Source organism: Limtongia smithiae (assembly GCF_038497785.1).
Source record: "Limtongia smithiae strain NRRL Y-17922 unplaced genomic scaffold V1518scaffold_2, whole genome shotgun sequence".
Taxonomy (NCBI): Eukaryota; Fungi; Ascomycota; class Lipomycetes; order Lipomycetales; family Lipomycetaceae; genus Limtongia; species Limtongia smithiae.
The window spans coordinates 481,815-498,413 of record NW_027117623.1 but is presented as its reverse complement, the minus strand read 5'-3'; the positions used below and the strand labels follow the sequence as shown (position 1 = coordinate 498,413).

Sequence of the window (16,599 nt, the reverse complement as noted above, 5' to 3'; positions counted from 1 at the left end):
CTAGAGGCGGTGAGGTCGCGAACCGGAAATCGTGAGCGAGTCACTGAGTGAGCGAGTCACATCGCTCTGGCTATCGCGAACTAGTGTCTCCGCTCTCTCTTACCACCCCACACCACTCCCCCATTCCCCCTCCAATCCCGTCGCCGTCCCGCCTGCGACATGTCTTTTTTCAAGTGGCGTGGTGGCAGTAATAGCGGCGTCGGCGGCCTTGGGGCCACTACCGCAGCAGTGAGTATTCCCCTTGTCTTCCGCCTCGCATCGCCGCGCCTGGCCAGTCCCCCGCACACTGGCTAACGTAACTGCTCCAGGGCGCACAATCGTCCGCGTCGTCATCAACAACCACCACCCTCGTTCCAGGCTTGGCTGCCGCTAATGCTGCAGCCGCAGATGCGACTGCGTTTGCGGACATCTCTGCATACGCTGACGGCAGCGATAAGTTCTTTGGCATGGAGAATGTACGTGCGTAGGCTACTCTTCCCCGCTTAACCAATTACTGACATTCGATCGCCAACAACTCACAGTTCGCAAACACATGCTACTGCAATTCCGTCCTGCAATGTCTTTACTATTCGCGTCCCTTCCGCGACGCAATTATGAACTATCCCCCGCGCGCGACGCGCCCACAGCGAGAGCCTCGGCGTGCCGTCCCGGGCGAGAACCCGCACCCGTTCCTCGTAGCGCTCAAGGCGCAGGCCGAGAAGGAGGCCCTGGAACTCGCGCAAGCTAAGAGTGAGGAAGGAAAGAAGAAGAGTATTGCCAAGACGAAGCGGGGCAGTTCCGTTATATCTGCATTCTCGCCAAACAGCATTAGCAGCGTGAGTAGTAGTACGGGCAGTAGTGGCAGTAGTGGGGCCGGCGCAACTACAACATCCGCTGTGACGTCGTCACCAATCACAGCCACAGCATCATCGACAGCCGGATCACAGCGCACAACCACCAATCCCAACAGTAATAACAACAATAGTACCAACGAGGACGGCTCTGCGACGGTGGAGCAGAAGAAGAAGGCCGCGCTCGCGGTAGGCCCAATCATTAATATGGACCACAGCATGAATAAGACTTACGGCATGGAGGAATCACTGTTCACGACGCTGAAAGACATTTTCGAGGCAATGGTCGAGAACTCGTCGCGCACCGGCGTGGTCTCGCCCGCGAAGCTCGTTGAGGTGCTCAAGCGCCAGAACGAGCTCTTTCGGTCGTCCATGCATCAGGACGCGCACGAGTTTTTCAACTTCTTGCTCAATGAGGTCGCCGAGGACGTCGAGCATCACGAGCGCAACTCTCAGTCTGCGAATACGCGCTGGGTGCACGAACTCTTCGAGGGCCAGCTCACGTCCGAGACAAAGTGCCTTACCTGTGAAAATGTGTCACGGCGCGACGAGATGTTTCTCGACCTTTCCATCGATCTCGAGCAGCACTCATCTGTGACTTCGTGTCTGCGCCAGTTCTCGGCGTCCGAGATGCTGTGCGAAGCCAATAAGTTCCACTGCGACTGCTGCGGCGGTCTGCAGGAGGCTGAGAAGCGCATGAAGATTAAGCGGCTACCGCGCATCCTCGCGCTGCATCTCAAGCGCTTCAAGTTCACTGAAGACATGCAGCGCAACGTCAAGCTGTTCCACAAGGTTGAGTTCCCGTACCATCTGCGTTTGTTCAATACGACCGACGATGTAGTTGATCCTGACCGCATTTATGAACTCTACGCGGTTGTCGTGCATATCGGTGGCGGGCCATACCACGGGCATTACGTGTCAATCGTGAAGACTGAGCATGCGGGATGGGTTCTTTATGACGATGAGATGGTCGAGCGTGTTGATGACGCCTACGTTACGAATTTCTTCGGCGATAAGCCCGGTCTCGCGTGCGCGTATATTTTGTTTTACCAGCAGATCACCGAGTACCAATACGACTACGCGCGCAGGTACGGCGCGTCAGCGGCGGCTCCCGCGTCTACTGCCGTGCCAACCACCGCTGGCAGCGACATCTCCGTTGCGTCCAGCGACGGCGTGTTGCAAGAGAAGACAAACATCTCGCTATCTGTCCCGGCGGTTACTGTCACCGGTCTCAATGGTGTCACACCGTCATCGCTGTCGTCGACCATCACGCAGTCGTCGCCATTGTCAACACCGCAGTCGTCGACTGCGTCCTCAGTGTCCTCTGTCGTTTCTCATTCAACTACACCAGCAAAGACAAGCATGGTGATGGACACGTCAGATATGCTGAGTTCTCCTTCACCGTCGGCAACGACAACAAGTACGAACCCGATCCCGTCTGCTACGCGCAACGGCGGCATGTACCAGTCGCCATCCGGCAAGGCACCTATAGGAAACTTAATACCGCCACTCCCGTCCGCAGATGGCAGCGTTAAGGGAAAGAAAGAAGGTGGTGGCGGCCTGAAACGGTTTAAGAGCACGTCGATGTCAAAAAACCAAAAGTTTTGGAAAAAAGACCGCGATAAGGAGAACGGAGGTAAAAAAAAGTAGTTCGTCAGTTAAGTGCATCGTCATCGTTTCTCCTTTGGTTACTTCGTTCTCGTTTTCGTATTTGTCTAGTTTTGTAATTCCATAACAACAAGGGTGTTTTGCATTTTGACAGATATCTTCGGCGTCAGCTGAATTGAGGTACAATGCGGGGGACCCTAACCCGCAGTGGTCGGGTGAATCGGATGGGAAGTGGATGACGTCGGTCGAACCTGCACTGCAGTCGACGTCATCCGTCCTCTAGGCTGGCACCACTCGCCTCCGCTCTTCTCTCCGCCTACATATTTTCATATTTTCTACTTGGTTTGATTATCCGTCATTCGTCAAGATGCCACCATCTCCGATTCGAGGAATGCTGTCGCCAGCATCGAAACTGTTGAATGACCTAAAGCAGCACAATGCGTCATCCTCGTCGGTCAATTCGCAACAGTCCTCGGTAGAGGATTACTATTTTGACACAAATTCATCCTTTCCGAACAGTCTCTCAAGCGGCGGGCAAAGTCATGAAGTCGACGGCACACCACGCACGACAATTGAGCAGTCGTCCACTGCAACATCGGCAGAGAAGAGTAGCACCCCGACAGCTGATGCGGACACACTTCCTACGATGCGCGCGCGCCGGTTGTCCGAGACTGACTTTACTGCGGTCACGTCGAGTCAGATTAAAGAACAGTTGAGGTTGCCGGTGCCGCGCTTCAAGTTCCGGCATGAGCCATGGTTGAACTCACTGACGCCGATGTACATGGGTCTCGACATCATGCTGCCCGCGCCCGGAGCATCGACAGAGTCAATTAATTTCGGGTTCTCGATCCACGACGGGTACTATACGACTGATTTTGCGCTCAAGACGATTGCGATCGACCCCGATGTCCCACCGAGCGAGTACCCAGAACTTATCGTCGGGCGGATCGTAAAGGAGATCCAGGCATACTCGACCGAGCACTATTACAAGTTCATCGCGCTAGCGATCCCGCAGAAGATCCAGCGGTTTTGTCCGCAACTGTGCAGCCTATTGTGGCGCGAGATTGATGTTCTGCCATTTGTGTTCCGTGATGCGGCAGTGCTCGATGAGGGCGACGAGTACGAAGACACCGTGCAGACGAATACGCGGCCAACGTGCGACGAGGTGGCGGACTCGCTCGCGCGCAAAATCATCATGTGGTTTGGACCACAGGGATTGCCGCGACTCAGCATCGGGTATAGGAACAAGGTCGGCGTCGATTGCGATGGTATGATTCACATGGTGGATCTGCTTGACTACGAGCGATCGGTGTCGCCCGAGACATGGAAATGTGTCACGCGACTTGTCGCGGAACTCAAGTCTGCGAACGTGAACGGGCACAAAGGCGCGCGTATTGCATTTTTCAACGCGACCCCACAGGGCGGCGGTGTCGCGCTCATGCGACACGCGCTGATTCGGTTGTGTCGGTTGTTCGAGCTGTCGGTGACGTGGTACGTGCCGAAGCCGAATCCAGTCGTGTTCCGGATCACCAAGAACAACCACAACATTATTCAAGGTGTTGCGGAGCCAGATCTGCGATTGAATGCGTCGCAGGAGGAGCAGTTCACGCGGTGGATCGATACAAATTTCGAACGGTATTGGAGCTCGGGACCGCTGGCGTCTGAGAAACCACCTGGCGTGGACATTGCGGTCATGGACGATCCGCAGGTTGTCGCTTTGATTCCGTATGCCAAGGCCGCAGGGAGTAAGGTAATTTATCGGTCGCATATCGAGGTGCGGTCTGATCTCATCAAGCAGCACGGTTCGCCGCAGGAAGGAGTATGGAATTTCCTGTGGGAGTCTGGTATTAAGGACGCGGACGTTTTTATATCGCACCCGGTGCGCGGGTTTGTGCCGGACGCAGTGGATATTGACAGAGTTGGACTGATGCCTGCCGCGACGGACTGGCTTGACGGACTCAACAAGGATCTGTCGCGATGGGACACATTTTACTACATGGGTGAGCTGCGAAAGCAATGCGAGGAAGTCAAGGCAAATAAGTTGAACTTCCCAATGCGGCCGTACGTGTGCCAGATCGCGCGGTTTGACCCCAGCAAGGGCATTCCGGACGTGCTGGAGTCGTACCGCCTGCTGCGGGAGAAGATGGACGATGACATGCCGCTGCGCAAGATTCCGCAGCTCGTGATTGCAGGCCATGGCGCGGTGGATGATCCAGATGGTACGATGATGTACGACGAGACGATGAAGATTATGGCGCAGGATAAGTTTGCCGGAATCGCGAGCGACATTGTGGTGATCCGCGTCAAGCCGAGTGATCAGGTGCTAAACTGCTTGTTGTCAAACGCGACGGTCGTGCTGCAGCTGTCCCACCGCGAGGGTTTTGAGGTGAAGGTGTCCGAAGCAGTGCACAAGGGGCAACCCGTAGTCGCATACCGCGCGGGGGGTATTCCGCTACAGATACAGCACGGCAAGAATGGGTTCCTCGAGGCCGTGGGCGATACCACTGCCGTCGCGCGGCGCATGTACGAGCTGTTCACAGACGCGGAGCTTCATCGCGCGATGTCGGAGTACGGACGCGTGTCGGTGAGCGACGAAGTCCACACGGTGGGCAACATGTGCGCATGGCTGTACATGTTCAATGAGCTGGCGCGGGGCCGCGATGTGCGGCCCGGGGGGCGGTGGGTGTATGACATGATGCGGGAGGCGACGGGGGTGCCGTGGCGCGCTGGCGAGACGCGGCTGGACCGTGTGCAGCAGTGAGTAGTAGTAGGGGAGATTACAGGGAAATATCAGAGCGGAGGAGGAGTAGTGCGGAATTGCGAGTGACGTCACTCAGGGTCCCCGCCGTCATCTCGCGCCTGCGTCGAGACCCACCGTCAGTTCGCGTCGCGGCCCCTGTCCACCGCAGTGATCCCCGGTCCGCGCGGCCTCGTCCATTGCTTGTATCACCACCACCCTTTTCCCTCACGAGACTGTCCACCATGCAGTCGCCCGCGCGCCTGCTGGCCGCTGTGCCGCTGGCCGTGGTGCTTACCGCCATGTGGGTCTTTGTGCTGTATTGGGGCGAGCACGGCGTATTCGCCGCCGCCGTGCGCGCATGCCGCTGGGAGACCTGGGAGGACTGGGTGAGTTGTTGTCCCGCTGCAATCGTCAAGATGCTAACCAGCGACAGCCGGCCGGTGCGACGCCAGTGCGGATCGCGGTGATTGCGGATCCGCAGCTCGTGGACGAGAACACATACAAAGGCCGCCCTGCGCCGCTACTTGCGCTCACGGAGTACTACGTCGACAAGTACATGCACCGCGCGTGGACCGCCTTGCATGCTGGCCTTGGCTCGAAGGATGCGACCGTATTCCTCGGGGATTTATTCGACGGCGGCCGCGAATGGGACCACGACACCTGGTTGGCAGAATATGAGCGCTTCGAGCGCGTGTTTCCCTTTGCGACAGGCGACGATGTCACTCGGACGGGGGAGTATGGCGAGTTGCTGCTGCGCGAGGTTGCGGGGAACCATGACATCGGGATCGGCGACACTGTCGTCGTGAAGGCGCTCAACACGTTCCGCGCGTATTTTGGCGATCCAAATCGCGCAGTCGAGATTGGAAACCACACGCTTGTCGCGCTGGATACGGCGTCCCTCATGAACACGAAGCTCGAAGCCGTGTACACCCCTCCACGCGACTTTCTCCAGAGCCTGCGGGAGTCTACGGTCACCGCAGCAGAGACTCCCGTGTTACCCCGTATTCTGCTCACGCACATCCCGCTGTTCCGGCCAGCCAACGAAGCTTGTGGACCAAAGCGCGAGGCAGGAGGTAGTCTTCCCTTGTCGCGGGGATACCAATACCAGACCGCCGTGGATCCGGATCTTACGACGGAGGTACTGCAAGCCGTCGCGCCGGTACTCGTTCTCTCCGGCGACGACCACGACGCGTGCTCATATACTCACACCTTTTCGCCGGCGACCAGCGACTCAGCTAGAACGAACACGCCTATATTCTCCGCGCCGGAGTATACCGTCAAGTCCTTTTCCATTGCGATGGGCGTGCAATATCCCGCGTTCGAGCTGCTGTCGCTGTGGAACCCTGCAGGCGAGAACTACGTCCGTGACAGCAGCGGTGCGGCAGCGACGGTGCAGACGAAGCTGTGCATGCTACCGTCGCTATTTGACATTTTCCGCACCTACGCCAAAGTACTCGTGTTTACTGCTGTGGTGGTATATATCGCATCGCGTCGCGCTGTTGTGCTTGGAGGCACGCGTGTGCGCCGACCGTCGGTTTTGTATGACGACGACGATACGGACTACGACATGGGCGACGCTAGTGGGAGCGGGAGTAGTATTAAAGCAAGCTGGACAGCAGCTACCAAATCGGCGAGTCGAACAACGACACCATCGCCGTCAACGTCAGCTTCATCGTCATCAACAAGCGGTAACAGCAAGCGGAGGAGTCGACAGCCGTGGCGCCGGCGCCTAAGACTTTCACAGCGGGTTTCCGCGCGTTTGTGCGGTGCACCTGGGACAGTGCGCCGAGAGTTTTCCGGACGCATGCTGCGTCTTGGTGGGGTTGTCGTCACTGTGTACTTGTACTTTTTGTTGCTGCGGCGGTGAACGCAATGAGTTGAGGTTGCGAAGGTATGCGCTTTGTGTCTTAACACGCGCCCACCCGTCGGCCCTCTTGCCATGATATATATATGTGAAACAGTGTTGTAGTAGCAAAATACCACTTGTTAGGCAAAAAAGTTGTGGATCTGTATGTGGTCGGACGTGAAGGCGTGCGAGGCTATAAGAGACATTTTATTTACTACCCCTCCACACAGCGCTCCAAACGAAACATTCGGTTTCACTTACGATCACGTGTTTTGCGGAGTAGCTCCCTAACAAGAGTGCCAATTAACGAACAGGGCAGCGTTCCGCTGCGCCAGAATAGCCAATGCGCCGGCATTTAGCCGGTATAGCAAGTTGCGGGTACGAGTATCCAGAGAGGGTACCCTCCGGCGCTTATTGGGACTTTTGAGCCGACTTGCAGAATCGCCACATTCCAATGTCGATAATTGTTCCGGAAAAATTTGTACTCCGAGGCTAAGCCGAGCGTATTCCGTTATGGCGCGAATCATCGCAGTCCTCTCCGCCAATCCTGGTCGCCGCTGTGCTCTGCAACATGTCTGTCGTCACTGGCCGTTGCAAGCTCGTCCTCTTTAGGCCTGCTTATCGGGTGCCGGACGGATGGAAGTACGGACTGGCGAGCTTTCTCCAAATCGGCTATCTGCGCAGTGCAACTCGCGCGCGGCGCGACGCTTGTGCGGCTGCTTCGGAGACCGGCTTTTGCTTGGAAAAAGCCGGCGTCGGTTGAGCAGCACCGTAGAAAACGACCTCGAAGTCCTCTGCACCGACTCAATTCTCCCCCACACAACGATGCGAGGCGCAATGCAATTCTCCTCGCTCGCGCGAACGAGCGCGCGCGCATGCGCCGTCCGACGCCAGTCACCGTTCACCCTTCTCGCCGCGGCCAAAAGAATGGCAGGGCCTTCGGTGCCGCTGTCACAGGTCCGCCGCTATGCGGCGGCGGGCACCAAGTTAGTAAAGGCGACGGCAGAGATGTACCCCGAAATCAAGCGGGACGAGCGGTTCGGCACACTAACCGACGCGGACGTGGCGCACTTCCGGAGCGTGCTGTCGTCCGAGAACGGTGTGCTGTTCGACGGCGAGGGCGAGGACCTGGCTGCGTACAACGTCGACACGATGCGCAAGTACCGCGGGCAGTCGCGGCTCGTGCTGAAGCCGCGGAGCACTGAGGAGGTGAGCGCGGTCATGAAGTACTGCGGCGAGCGCAATCTCGCGGTCGTGCCGCAGGGCGGTAACACCTCGCTCGTCGGCGGCTCGGTGCCGGTGTTTGACGAGGTCGTGCTGTGTCTGTCCAACATGAACAAGGTGCGTTCGTTCGACGACATCTCCGGCGTACTCGTCGCGGACGCGGGCTGCATCCTCGAGGCCACTGACAACTACCTCGCCGAGCGGGGGTACATCTTCCCGCTGGACTTGGGTGCCAAAGGATCCTGCCACATCGGCGGTAATGTCGCGACGAACGCGGGCGGTCTGCGGTTGCTGCGCTACGGCAGCTTGCACGGCACCGTACTGGGCCTTGAGGTCGTCATGGCCGACGGTACTGTCGTTAACGGCCTCGGCAAGCTCCGCAAGGACAACACCGGCTACGACGTCAAGCAGCTGTTCATCGGCTCCGAGGGCACCCTTGGCATCATTACCGCCATCTCCATCCTCTGCCCCCGTCGCTCCCAAGCTGTCAATGTCGCTTTTTTCGCCCTCCAGTCCTATGAGCATGTACAGCAAGCTTTCGTCCGCGCGCGCACGGAGCTCTCCGAGATCCTCTCTGCCTTCGAGTTCATGGACCGCGAGTCCCTGGACCAAGTCCAGCGCTTTGCTGAGGGCCGTACTCGTCCGCTTGACGACGCAGATTCGCCCCATCCTTTCTATGTCCTTGTCGAGACCTCCGGATCCTCCCCAGCCCATGACGAGGAGAAGCTACAGAACTACCTCGAAGGCCTGCTCGAGGACGGCGTCATCGAGGACGGTGTCGTCGCACAGGACGAGTCCCAGATCAAGAACCTTTGGAACTGGCGCGAAGGCATCCCCGAGTCTCTTAGCAAGTCCGGCGGCGTTTACAAGTATGATGTCTCCATTCCTCTTGCCGAGCTTTACAAGATGGTCGAGGATACCCGAGAGCTGCTCAGTTCCCATGGCATCGCTGTCGGCACCGAAGATTCTAACGTTGTCAACGTTGTTGGATATGGTCATCTTGGTGACGGAAACCTGCATCTCAATGTCGCTGTGAAGTCTTACGACAAGCACATTGAGCACATCCTCGAGCCTTGGGTGTACGAGTGGATCGAGAAACGTCAGGGCTCCATCTCCGCTGAGCACGGCATCGGTTTTGCGAAGCGGCGATACCTTAGATACTCCAAGGACCCATCCATGATCCACCTTATGCGGCAGGTCAAAGCGGTCTACGATCCCAACGGTATCATGAACCCCTACAAGTACATTTAGATCGTATATAATGCATACCTTGTCATCCTAGACTGTACATACGGGCTAGAGCATGTCAATCAGAGCGCAACATGTAGGAAGCACACCGAGCAGACTTAAAACTGTGGTATGGCGGTGCATCGACCAGTCCGTGCTGTCGAGCATCTCAATTCGTGCTATGATAACTAAGAGTGGCCAAATGACAACTATGGTGGTTCTGATATACGAAACTCTTATATCAAATCTGAATTACATCGTGAGCATGATTTCCAAATATGCTGATGATTTCCTTCCCTTGATTCCCAACTGTGTTCTTGATGCCCATCTTCCGATTTCCATAACAGCCCTCATTGATGATTCCCATAATGAGATGTCCATCTTCCTTCCATAGTGTCCTTGAATCCAGTAGCGCATATGGGTATCAGAATAAGCAAACACAGGAATGCGATCAAAGCGAGTATATGAATGGCAAGAACACAAGCAAACAGCGCATCAGAATCGTCCTCCTGTTGTCAAGCCACAGTCAAGTGCTAGACCATGCGCAAATGGCGTATAGCGCAGTGTGTGCCCTGTTGATCTATCCGCACGGCACTGTGTAATGTGTCCTTGCGAGGCGCAAGAGTGATGTATGACGTGATTGACTGATGTATTGGCGGCTCAGCTCCGCGGCCACTAAATAAAGAGGCTTTAGTAATAGTCGTGGACAAGGCAACGGTCGGGTGAGAGGTAGGCAACGGACCAAGTGTGAATCTTCCAGAGAAGCTGCACCGAATCATATCACAGCTGGTCCAACGTACGACATAGTGTATGGCCCAAGCCTGCAACTCCGGTCGCAATATTCCAGGCGATGAGCATCAGCGAGTCCCACGAAAGTTCAGACTTATGTAGGGTTAGGTGTGCGGACTTGGTGTATGACAATCGTCTGCATCCAGGTGATGTATGCGACATGACAACCGCTTGGGTGTTGTGCACAAGTGAGAATCGTAAGAGGGAGAGGCAGCACTGAATGGGGGAAACCGACGCATTTTATAGATGGACGGGAAATGCTCCATTGACATGTCCAGGAGCGGGTAAATTGCAAGCCGGTCTGGTGCAGCGTGCGTCGCATGAACACTTCGTTGCATGGCCCGATCGAGCAGAACCGCCTCAGCGCTTCGCTCGATCTGTCGCCTTCCCCTAGCAAATATCTTTCTCGGCCCATTCTCATGTTATCTTAAAGCAAGTAAATGCCAGATTTCTAGGCAACCATAACACCACTCGCTTAGTTGACAAGCTTCCTATTTCGGCGTGTCGCAGACGCCAATTGCGCGAGACAGCGCTGAAGCAGCAGCACAGCTTGACAGCACAAGTAGAGTTGCGCTACAATGGACACAATCAATCGCATGCAAATCTGGTATTTCTCCAGCCCTCCGTGCCTCTTTTAGCGCGTCTCATCGGCACAGACTCGCGCACTGAACAGGACGCGCTGTTGATGAGTGTGAACAATTTCTGGTATCCTGCAATTCCCCCGAGTTATCGTCATGGAAGCGCGTCGCGTCTAGCTGTGCAAACTACAGCGCTTCCAAAGCTCGCACTTTCTCCACCATCCTCTTTAGCTTGGGCAATGTCGCCCATCGCTGGCATGTTTACTGGCACCTCATTCCTGCTTCCGTCACGGCTAGAGACTTGATCTCTTTGCTTTGCTCACTCCTGCGTACATAAGGGGAACTAATAGTACATTAAAATCAATCTTCGTAGTCCTACAAATATATTGGTACAACAGATACACAAACACCAAGAAGTTCACACCTAGGGTACATCTTCAAATTCAAGTCCAAAACATAATATTACAAAAACAAATTAAAAGGCGTCTATCGCACCGAATCGCTGCTCAACGCCAAACGCGCCGGGCTGCTTCCACTCGTCATCGGTATAGGTGAAAAACACAACGTTGCTGTCCGTATCAGTAGCCCGTCGTATACTCGCGATGGCCTCGACTTGCTCCGCAGCACCAGGGATAGCGTTGCCATTTGCGCTGTCGCCACTGTGTGGCCAGCCTGTTTCCAGAACCACAACGGGGAGGACGTTGTCCCGACCGCAGGCTGCGTGCGCTGAAAGTGAGATTGACTTGACTATCGCGCCAGCATCACGTGGGCTCACTGTAGAATCGAAGAACGGATGCACGTTGACGCCGACGACGTCAATGATGGGACACAATATAGCGGCCTCGTTTTGCAACACTGTTGGTGTTTCCGCAGTCGTGACAGGGCCGACGTATGGCGTGTGGTCACGCAGTGAACGGCGGACATCGTCGATGAACTGCGACAACTCGGACGCAGTAACAAACTCGTTGAACACGGCCTCGTTGCCGACAACAACGAGATCGACGAGTGACCAGTAGCTGAACGACATGAGCGCAGGCAGCTGCTGCCTTGCGCACTCAACACCAGAGTCATTGATCGAGAGGCCGAGGATGAGACGCAGACCATGCTCAGCGGCGGCAGGGCTAATCACGCTATTCAGTCCGCAGTCGGTTGAGTAAATGCGCACGGCGCGAAATCCCTTGCTCGCGATCACGGCCATATCCCGCTTGATCACAGCGTCTGCCTTGCAGCCACCGACAGATGTGTACGGCGAATACGCTATTGCCCATGGCCGAGCTTTGGCAGCGGGAGTCTCGACAGGAGCATGAACCACCGCTTCTTGGCGCTTCCGCAGAACCTGCGTCGGCTCCGAGGCAGCCACGTACGATGTGACAACGCCGGAGGCGGACGTCGCAGTCGGAATGATGGTCTGAGTCGAGTAGGCAAACTCAAGAAGGCCTGTTGAGAAGAGTGTAGTTGTGTAGGTGTTGTCGATGATGTATACGCCCGGCACCGCGGTGGTGGTGGAGTAATAAGTAGAGAATATGGGGGTGATCGTAACGAAAACAGTAACTGTGGAGTAGAAGGTGGAAGTGACGTCGTCTGAGGTGGTGGAGGCAGAGGTCGGCATCCATATCGATGACGAAGTCGTTATCGTAGCTATAAGGGGTATCGAAGAAGAGTCTGCAGTGGACATAGGGATAGAGGTGGAAGAGGTGGAAGTTGACGGAGACGACGCGGTGATGGCCGCACTCCATGCAGAGCTGGAAGAGGTCGTGGATAGAGCCTGAATGGACGAATTCGTAGGCACTGCCCATGTGCTGTTGTACAAGGCAGAGGTTGTCTTGGATATATTATGCATGGTCGTCGTATTATGCAACAGCGTAGTCGTTTGCCCGGCAGTTGTGTTTGAATGTCGGACCGTGGTTGCGTTCGCGTGATACGCCGTGGTCGTCGTATTGTAATGCAGATGCGTCGACGTGGTGTTCGCACTAGCGGCGACGGAAGTCGCGTTCGCGACATGCGTGCTGTGCGTCGACTTAGCAAGCGTGGAAATGGTTGTGGTTGCTGCAGCGCTGTCTGCCGTTGCTGACGGCACGACAGTCACGTACAGGTACTCGATTACAGTAGAGCTATAGCTCACCGACGACGACTCGGCCGGCGGAACATAGTCGACCCAGCCGCCAACGACGTAGGTGATGCAGTTGCAGTCTCCCGAGCCACTGTCACGCTTCTCGAGGATGTCCGGGAGGGTATCATGAATGCCGGCGGAGATGGCGTCGCGTCGAATGGTGTCGCGGTGCTTGTGGTGGGAGTGGCGGCGGGGAGCGTACTCTGCGGCGACGAGAGACGCAAGGGACGCGAGGAGGAGCAGGAGTGCGAGGGACGCGTTGAAGACATGGCGCGCCATGGCGAAGGAGGGAAGACGCGACGCGCCGCGAGAGCGGGAGCGGGAGCGCGGGAGGGTGACGTGTGGAGGGAAAGCAGTGACGGGCGGACGCGAGGGTGTCTTATGGAACTGTCTCGCTTCGCGCTGCGGGCCGAGAAACACCGCACGCGTTATGCGCGCGCGCGACGCGTGCAATTTCGCGAACACGCGCGCGGCCTGTTCGGTCCCCACTCCGCGCCGCACGTGCGCATTAGCGCATGCTAGCGTGCGGCGGCGGAGCCCGGCAGAGGGCCCGGCGGGGGCACCCATGGCGGGCCGACAGTCCGGAAATTAGCGCAGGAGCGGGGGCCAAGCAAGGGCGCACATTCCAGCGGCGAGGCGCAACCAAAAGCGGCCAGGGGTGCATTCCACATGCGTGTTTGGGGAGTGCCCGAAACGGAGATTGTTTACTCGAGCTTCCAGTGGCGCGTGAGCGACTCGCTGCGCGCGGCCTGGCCCGACCCGACCTCTGAAGCGTACAGCGCCAGCGTCACGAAGCAATTCGCCCACGCCCACAGCTTCACCGTCCCCACGCCTACCCCCATCACTGCCGTCGTGCCCGGCAAAAACCCAAAGTGCTCCATCAGCAGGTGCGAGTACACCGCGATCACCACACAAGTTCCGTACGCGGCCACTAGCGACATTCCCACAGCACCGCCCTCCTCTCCTGTGCTACTAGAAGTACGGCTACTCGCGGCAGCACTTGTGTCTGTGTCTGTGCCCGCGCCCGGCGCGCCCCCGCTGCCTCGTCCCGCGGCGCCTAGTGACCGCCCTTCTCTGATCGCTGGGATGATCTGTGTCGACGCAAAGAGCACCAGTAGTCTGTATGCTAGCGAAACCGCGATTGACGGCGTGATCGTCGACATCGCCGCCAGTATGAACTCCAGCGTTGTTGCGAAGCTCGCCGGCACCGAGGCGGCCACCGACGCCGCCAGTGACGCGTAGCTCTCCATAATGATCGGTGGGAATGGTGGGAACTCGGGCTTTGTCGCCGCCTCCGCTGTAGTTGCCGCTGCTGCTGACGGCTCAAAGTCTGTGAACATCTCGTACACGCAGTACACCATGTACCCAAACAGCAGACTCGATTCCGTCAAGCTGCCTTTGCCCGACGCGATCCCGTACCCGCCCAGAAACACTGTGCACGTCAGTGCCACGCCGACCAGCGTCGCGTCCGTCGCGCCCATCGCCTCCGGGAACGTGTATATGCGGTGAAGGAAATATAGCGCCCATGTTACGACACTCGCAGACACCATCAGCAGCAGGATCGTCCACAGATCCGCGTTCCGGGCCATCAGCCACCGTGAAATCTGGCCGGCTGCCTGCACCACCAGCAACGTGCAGAATCCTTCCAGGATCGTGAACCCCGGTGTCGCGTTCTCTAAAAAGTACCGCCATGGTGCCAGCACGCGGCTCCATCCCGGCGGGCAATCTGGACTCTCCGTGTAGATGTTGATAAATAAAATCAGTAGCGACGGCACAATTACATGCTGTGAGTAGTACACTATGTGCGTCACTGTCGAGAACTTTGTGCGTCGTCCCAGCAGCCGTATCGTCGCGAGCGTGAAGTAGAACACCGTCAGTGTCAGCGTGAACGATAGCCCACAGTCTTTTCCTCCGACATCAAACGCCAGCGGAATCGTCAGGATGATGAGCGACAGGTAGACGGCATTCGTAAATAGGTTGAAGAACGGCCAGAACGATAGAGACCGCATGTGCACTCGCTTCCTTCCTTCTTAGCTGCTGCTCTCGCGCCCCAGCTTTGCCTCCCTTGGCTATCACAGCAGCGGCCGTCCTCGTCCTCGACTATCGATCGTTGACACGCTCGGTGCTGGCGTAGGCCGCTCGCGTCGTCGTCGTGGTTGTCCCCGTGCCTCAGTGCCAAAGCGGGCTCTCAAAAGCTCGCGTTGCCAAAAAGAAGGTGCCAGCTTAAGATTTTGTCTGCGCAAACCACCAAGCGCCCAACACCTACAAAAACAGTTTTTTAAACCCTGTTTCGAATGATGGTGTTTCTAGGCCAGCAACTGCAACGCCAGCAGCCGAATAAGAATATCTACGAATCCACCTTGTAATCACTTCGTAGATATGGTTATGCTCAATGGTCATACCGAAGATCGCGTACTGTTTGTTCACCTTAATTTAAACATCACAAACCCACTGCTCATGCCACCACCGCAGACCTCTTCAGGCTGTTGAACAGCTCCATCTGCGTCTTCAGCGTGTTTGTCAAGTACACAACCAGTAGTACATCCTGCAGGTGGGAGCTAAACAGCTTCTCCAGCTCCTCTGCGTCCACCTTTGGCGCAAGCGCGAGATTCGTCTGCAGATATTTGCCAATCGCAATGCTGCCCTCGCTCTCGCCTGACGACACGCGCGACACATAAGTGCTTACCCGATCCAGCATCTCAAGCACCTGCTCAATCGCACGCTCCAAGCTCGCGATGTCGTTCATGATCGTCGCCTCCCGGGTCTCCACGTCCTTGGCGCCAACAACCAGCTCCACTTTACATGCATTAGCAACCACTCTCTTCGTCAGCCTCAAGCTCTAATAAACTCACATGCGCTGCGCTCCGCTTCCGCGTACCGCACCTCGTGCGGCACCGGCACATATAGATATGACTCCGTGGCCTTGTTTGCCAGCACGCCCATCGGCGTCGACACGTATGTCTTGATCGCCATATCAGCTACCTGATCCGTCTCAAACGTGAGGTGCACAGCCGGGTATGGCGCAGTTCCGTCCGATGCAGTCTGATACCAGTTGTGGATGGCGGAATTGAACGCGTTCAGGTGTAACCCCGTGGCATACCTGTAACCTCTTAGCTAAAAATCAACGCAGATCCTCGCTCCCACTGCTCCTGCTTACCACCCAACCAAAACCTCTTTCGGGTTTGCCTTGTGATACAAGTTGTACATAACTTTCTCGTAGTCCATGTCGAACTGCACTTCGTGGGACTCCCCAGAAAACCGGTACGGCACCGCGAATGCGGTCCGGATCTCCACCTCCGAGCCGTCATCTGATCGTACTCCCAAAAGCGAGCCGACAACTCGCTCATGGTCGTTGTTGCGCCGCAGCGTGTGGTCGAGAATCGACAAGAGCGCCTGCCTGGTCGTTAGTATCCGACCATATACCGAATGGGGTGTCTGCGCACCTGCGGGTGTATGACCACGTTCAGCGGACTCGTCGCGCTTGTGCTCATCGGCGGCATTACGCTCACGGGCTTCACGAGGTGCAGGAAGGAATCTCCGGCCATGGTTCTTGGTGTGTGTGTGTGCAGTCTTTCCTTTGCTCTTGCCTTCTCGTTTCCACACGCGAAAAATTTTGTGGATGGTGTGGCTGGTGAGCGCGGCTCATT

General features: G+C 56.7%; 7 protein-coding genes across 7 annotated transcripts; 4 read left to right on the top strand and 3 right to left on the bottom strand.

Moving 5' to 3' along the window:
* Window positions 1-27: 27 nt before the first annotated feature.
* Window positions 28-2,590, top strand: V1518DRAFT_411789 (uncharacterized protein). Its single transcript, XM_066902942.1, has 3 exons — window positions 28-228; window positions 309-455; window positions 522-2,590. The coding sequence occupies exons 1-3, from the start codon at window positions 160-162 to the stop codon at window positions 2,478-2,480; spliced, it is 2,175 nt and encodes a 724-aa protein (XP_066761213.1). The 5' UTR covers window positions 28-159; the 3' UTR covers window positions 2,481-2,590.
* Window positions 2,591-5,286, top strand: V1518DRAFT_411786 (uncharacterized protein). The gene has a single exon (XM_066902941.1). It carries the CDS (start codon window positions 2,806-2,808, stop codon window positions 5,197-5,199), a length of 2,394 nt encoding a protein of 797 aa, XP_066761212.1. The 5' UTR covers window positions 2,591-2,805; the 3' UTR covers window positions 5,200-5,286.
* Window positions 5,287-5,290: 4 nt separating this feature from the next.
* V1518DRAFT_411784 (Metallo-dependent phosphatase-like protein) lies at window positions 5,291-7,244 on the top strand. The gene is made up of 2 exons (XM_066902940.1): window positions 5,291-5,564; window positions 5,612-7,244. Exons 1-2 carry the CDS (start codon window positions 5,421-5,423, stop codon window positions 7,043-7,045), a joined length of 1,578 nt encoding a protein of 525 aa, XP_066761211.1. The 5' UTR covers window positions 5,291-5,420; the 3' UTR covers window positions 7,046-7,244.
* A 257-nt stretch (window positions 7,245-7,501) lies between these two features.
* V1518DRAFT_411781 (uncharacterized protein) lies at window positions 7,502-9,589 on the top strand. The gene has a single exon (XM_066902939.1). It carries the CDS (start codon window positions 7,661-7,663, stop codon window positions 9,497-9,499), a length of 1,839 nt encoding a protein of 612 aa, XP_066761210.1. The 5' UTR covers window positions 7,502-7,660; the 3' UTR covers window positions 9,500-9,589.
* Window positions 9,590-10,960: 1,371 nt separating this feature from the next.
* On the bottom strand, window positions 10,961-13,370 carry V1518DRAFT_411777 (glycoside hydrolase superfamily). The gene has a single exon (XM_066902938.1). It carries the CDS (start codon window positions 13,229-13,231, stop codon window positions 11,318-11,320), a length of 1,914 nt encoding a protein of 637 aa, XP_066761209.1. The 5' UTR covers window positions 13,232-13,370; the 3' UTR covers window positions 10,961-11,317.
* A 163-nt stretch (window positions 13,371-13,533) lies between these two features.
* V1518DRAFT_411776 (ICE2-domain-containing protein) lies at window positions 13,534-15,154 on the bottom strand. The gene has a single exon (XM_066902937.1). It carries the CDS (start codon window positions 14,959-14,961, stop codon window positions 13,657-13,659), a length of 1,305 nt encoding a protein of 434 aa, XP_066761208.1. The 5' UTR covers window positions 14,962-15,154; the 3' UTR covers window positions 13,534-13,656.
* V1518DRAFT_411774 (JAB1/Mov34/MPN/PAD-1 ubiquitin protease-domain-containing protein) lies at window positions 15,155-16,588 on the bottom strand. The gene is made up of 4 exons (XM_066902936.1): window positions 16,396-16,588; window positions 16,110-16,345; window positions 15,805-16,052; window positions 15,155-15,748 (listed from the first exon to the last, which is right to left on the bottom strand). The coding sequence occupies exons 1-4, from the start codon at window positions 16,495-16,497 to the stop codon at window positions 15,408-15,410; spliced, it is 927 nt and encodes a 308-aa protein (XP_066761207.1). The 5' UTR covers window positions 16,498-16,588; the 3' UTR covers window positions 15,155-15,407.
* Window positions 16,589-16,599: the final 11 nt, after the last annotated feature.

Bases quoted from the DNA above. Each gene is read 5' to 3' on its own strand.
- V1518DRAFT_411789 (XM_066902942.1), top strand. From the start codon at position 160: ATGTCTTTTTTCAAGTGGCGTGGTGGCAGTAATAGCGGCGTCGGCGGC. The intron at 229-308 runs GTGAGTATTCCC...TAACTGCTCCAG, and splicing joins TTGGGGCCACTACCGCAGCA to GGCGCACAATCGTCCGCGTC. The intron at 456-521 runs GTACGTGCGTAG...AACAACTCACAG, and splicing joins AGTTCTTTGGCATGGAGAAT to TTCGCAAACACATGCTACTG.
- V1518DRAFT_411786 (XM_066902941.1), top strand. From the start codon at position 2,806: ATGCCACCATCTCCGATTCGAGGAATGCTGTCGCCAGCATCGAAACTG.
- V1518DRAFT_411784 (XM_066902940.1), top strand. From the start codon at position 5,421: ATGCAGTCGCCCGCGCGCCTGCTGGCCGCTGTGCCGCTGGCCGTGGTG. The intron at 5,565-5,611 runs GTGAGTTGTTGT...AACCAGCGACAG, and splicing joins GGGAGACCTGGGAGGACTGG to CCGGCCGGTGCGACGCCAGT.
- V1518DRAFT_411781 (XM_066902939.1), top strand. From the start codon at position 7,661: ATGGAAGTACGGACTGGCGAGCTTTCTCCAAATCGGCTATCTGCGCAG.
- V1518DRAFT_411777 (XM_066902938.1), bottom strand. From the start codon at position 13,231: ATGGCGCGCCATGTCTTCAACGCGTCCCTCGCACTCCTGCTCCTCCTC.
- V1518DRAFT_411776 (XM_066902937.1), bottom strand. From the start codon at position 14,961: ATGCGGTCTCTATCGTTCTGGCCGTTCTTCAACCTATTTACGAATGCC.
- V1518DRAFT_411774 (XM_066902936.1), bottom strand. From the start codon at position 16,497: ATGGCCGGAGATTCCTTCCTGCACCTCGTGAAGCCCGTGAGCGTAATG. The intron at 16,053-16,109 runs GTAAGCAGGAGC...AAGAGGTTACAG, and splicing joins AAAGAGGTTTTGGTTGGGTG to GTATGCCACGGGGTTACACC. The intron at 15,749-15,804 runs GTGAGTTTATTA...ATGCATGTAAAG, and splicing joins GGAAGCGGAGCGCAGCGCAT to TGGAGCTGGTTGTTGGCGCC.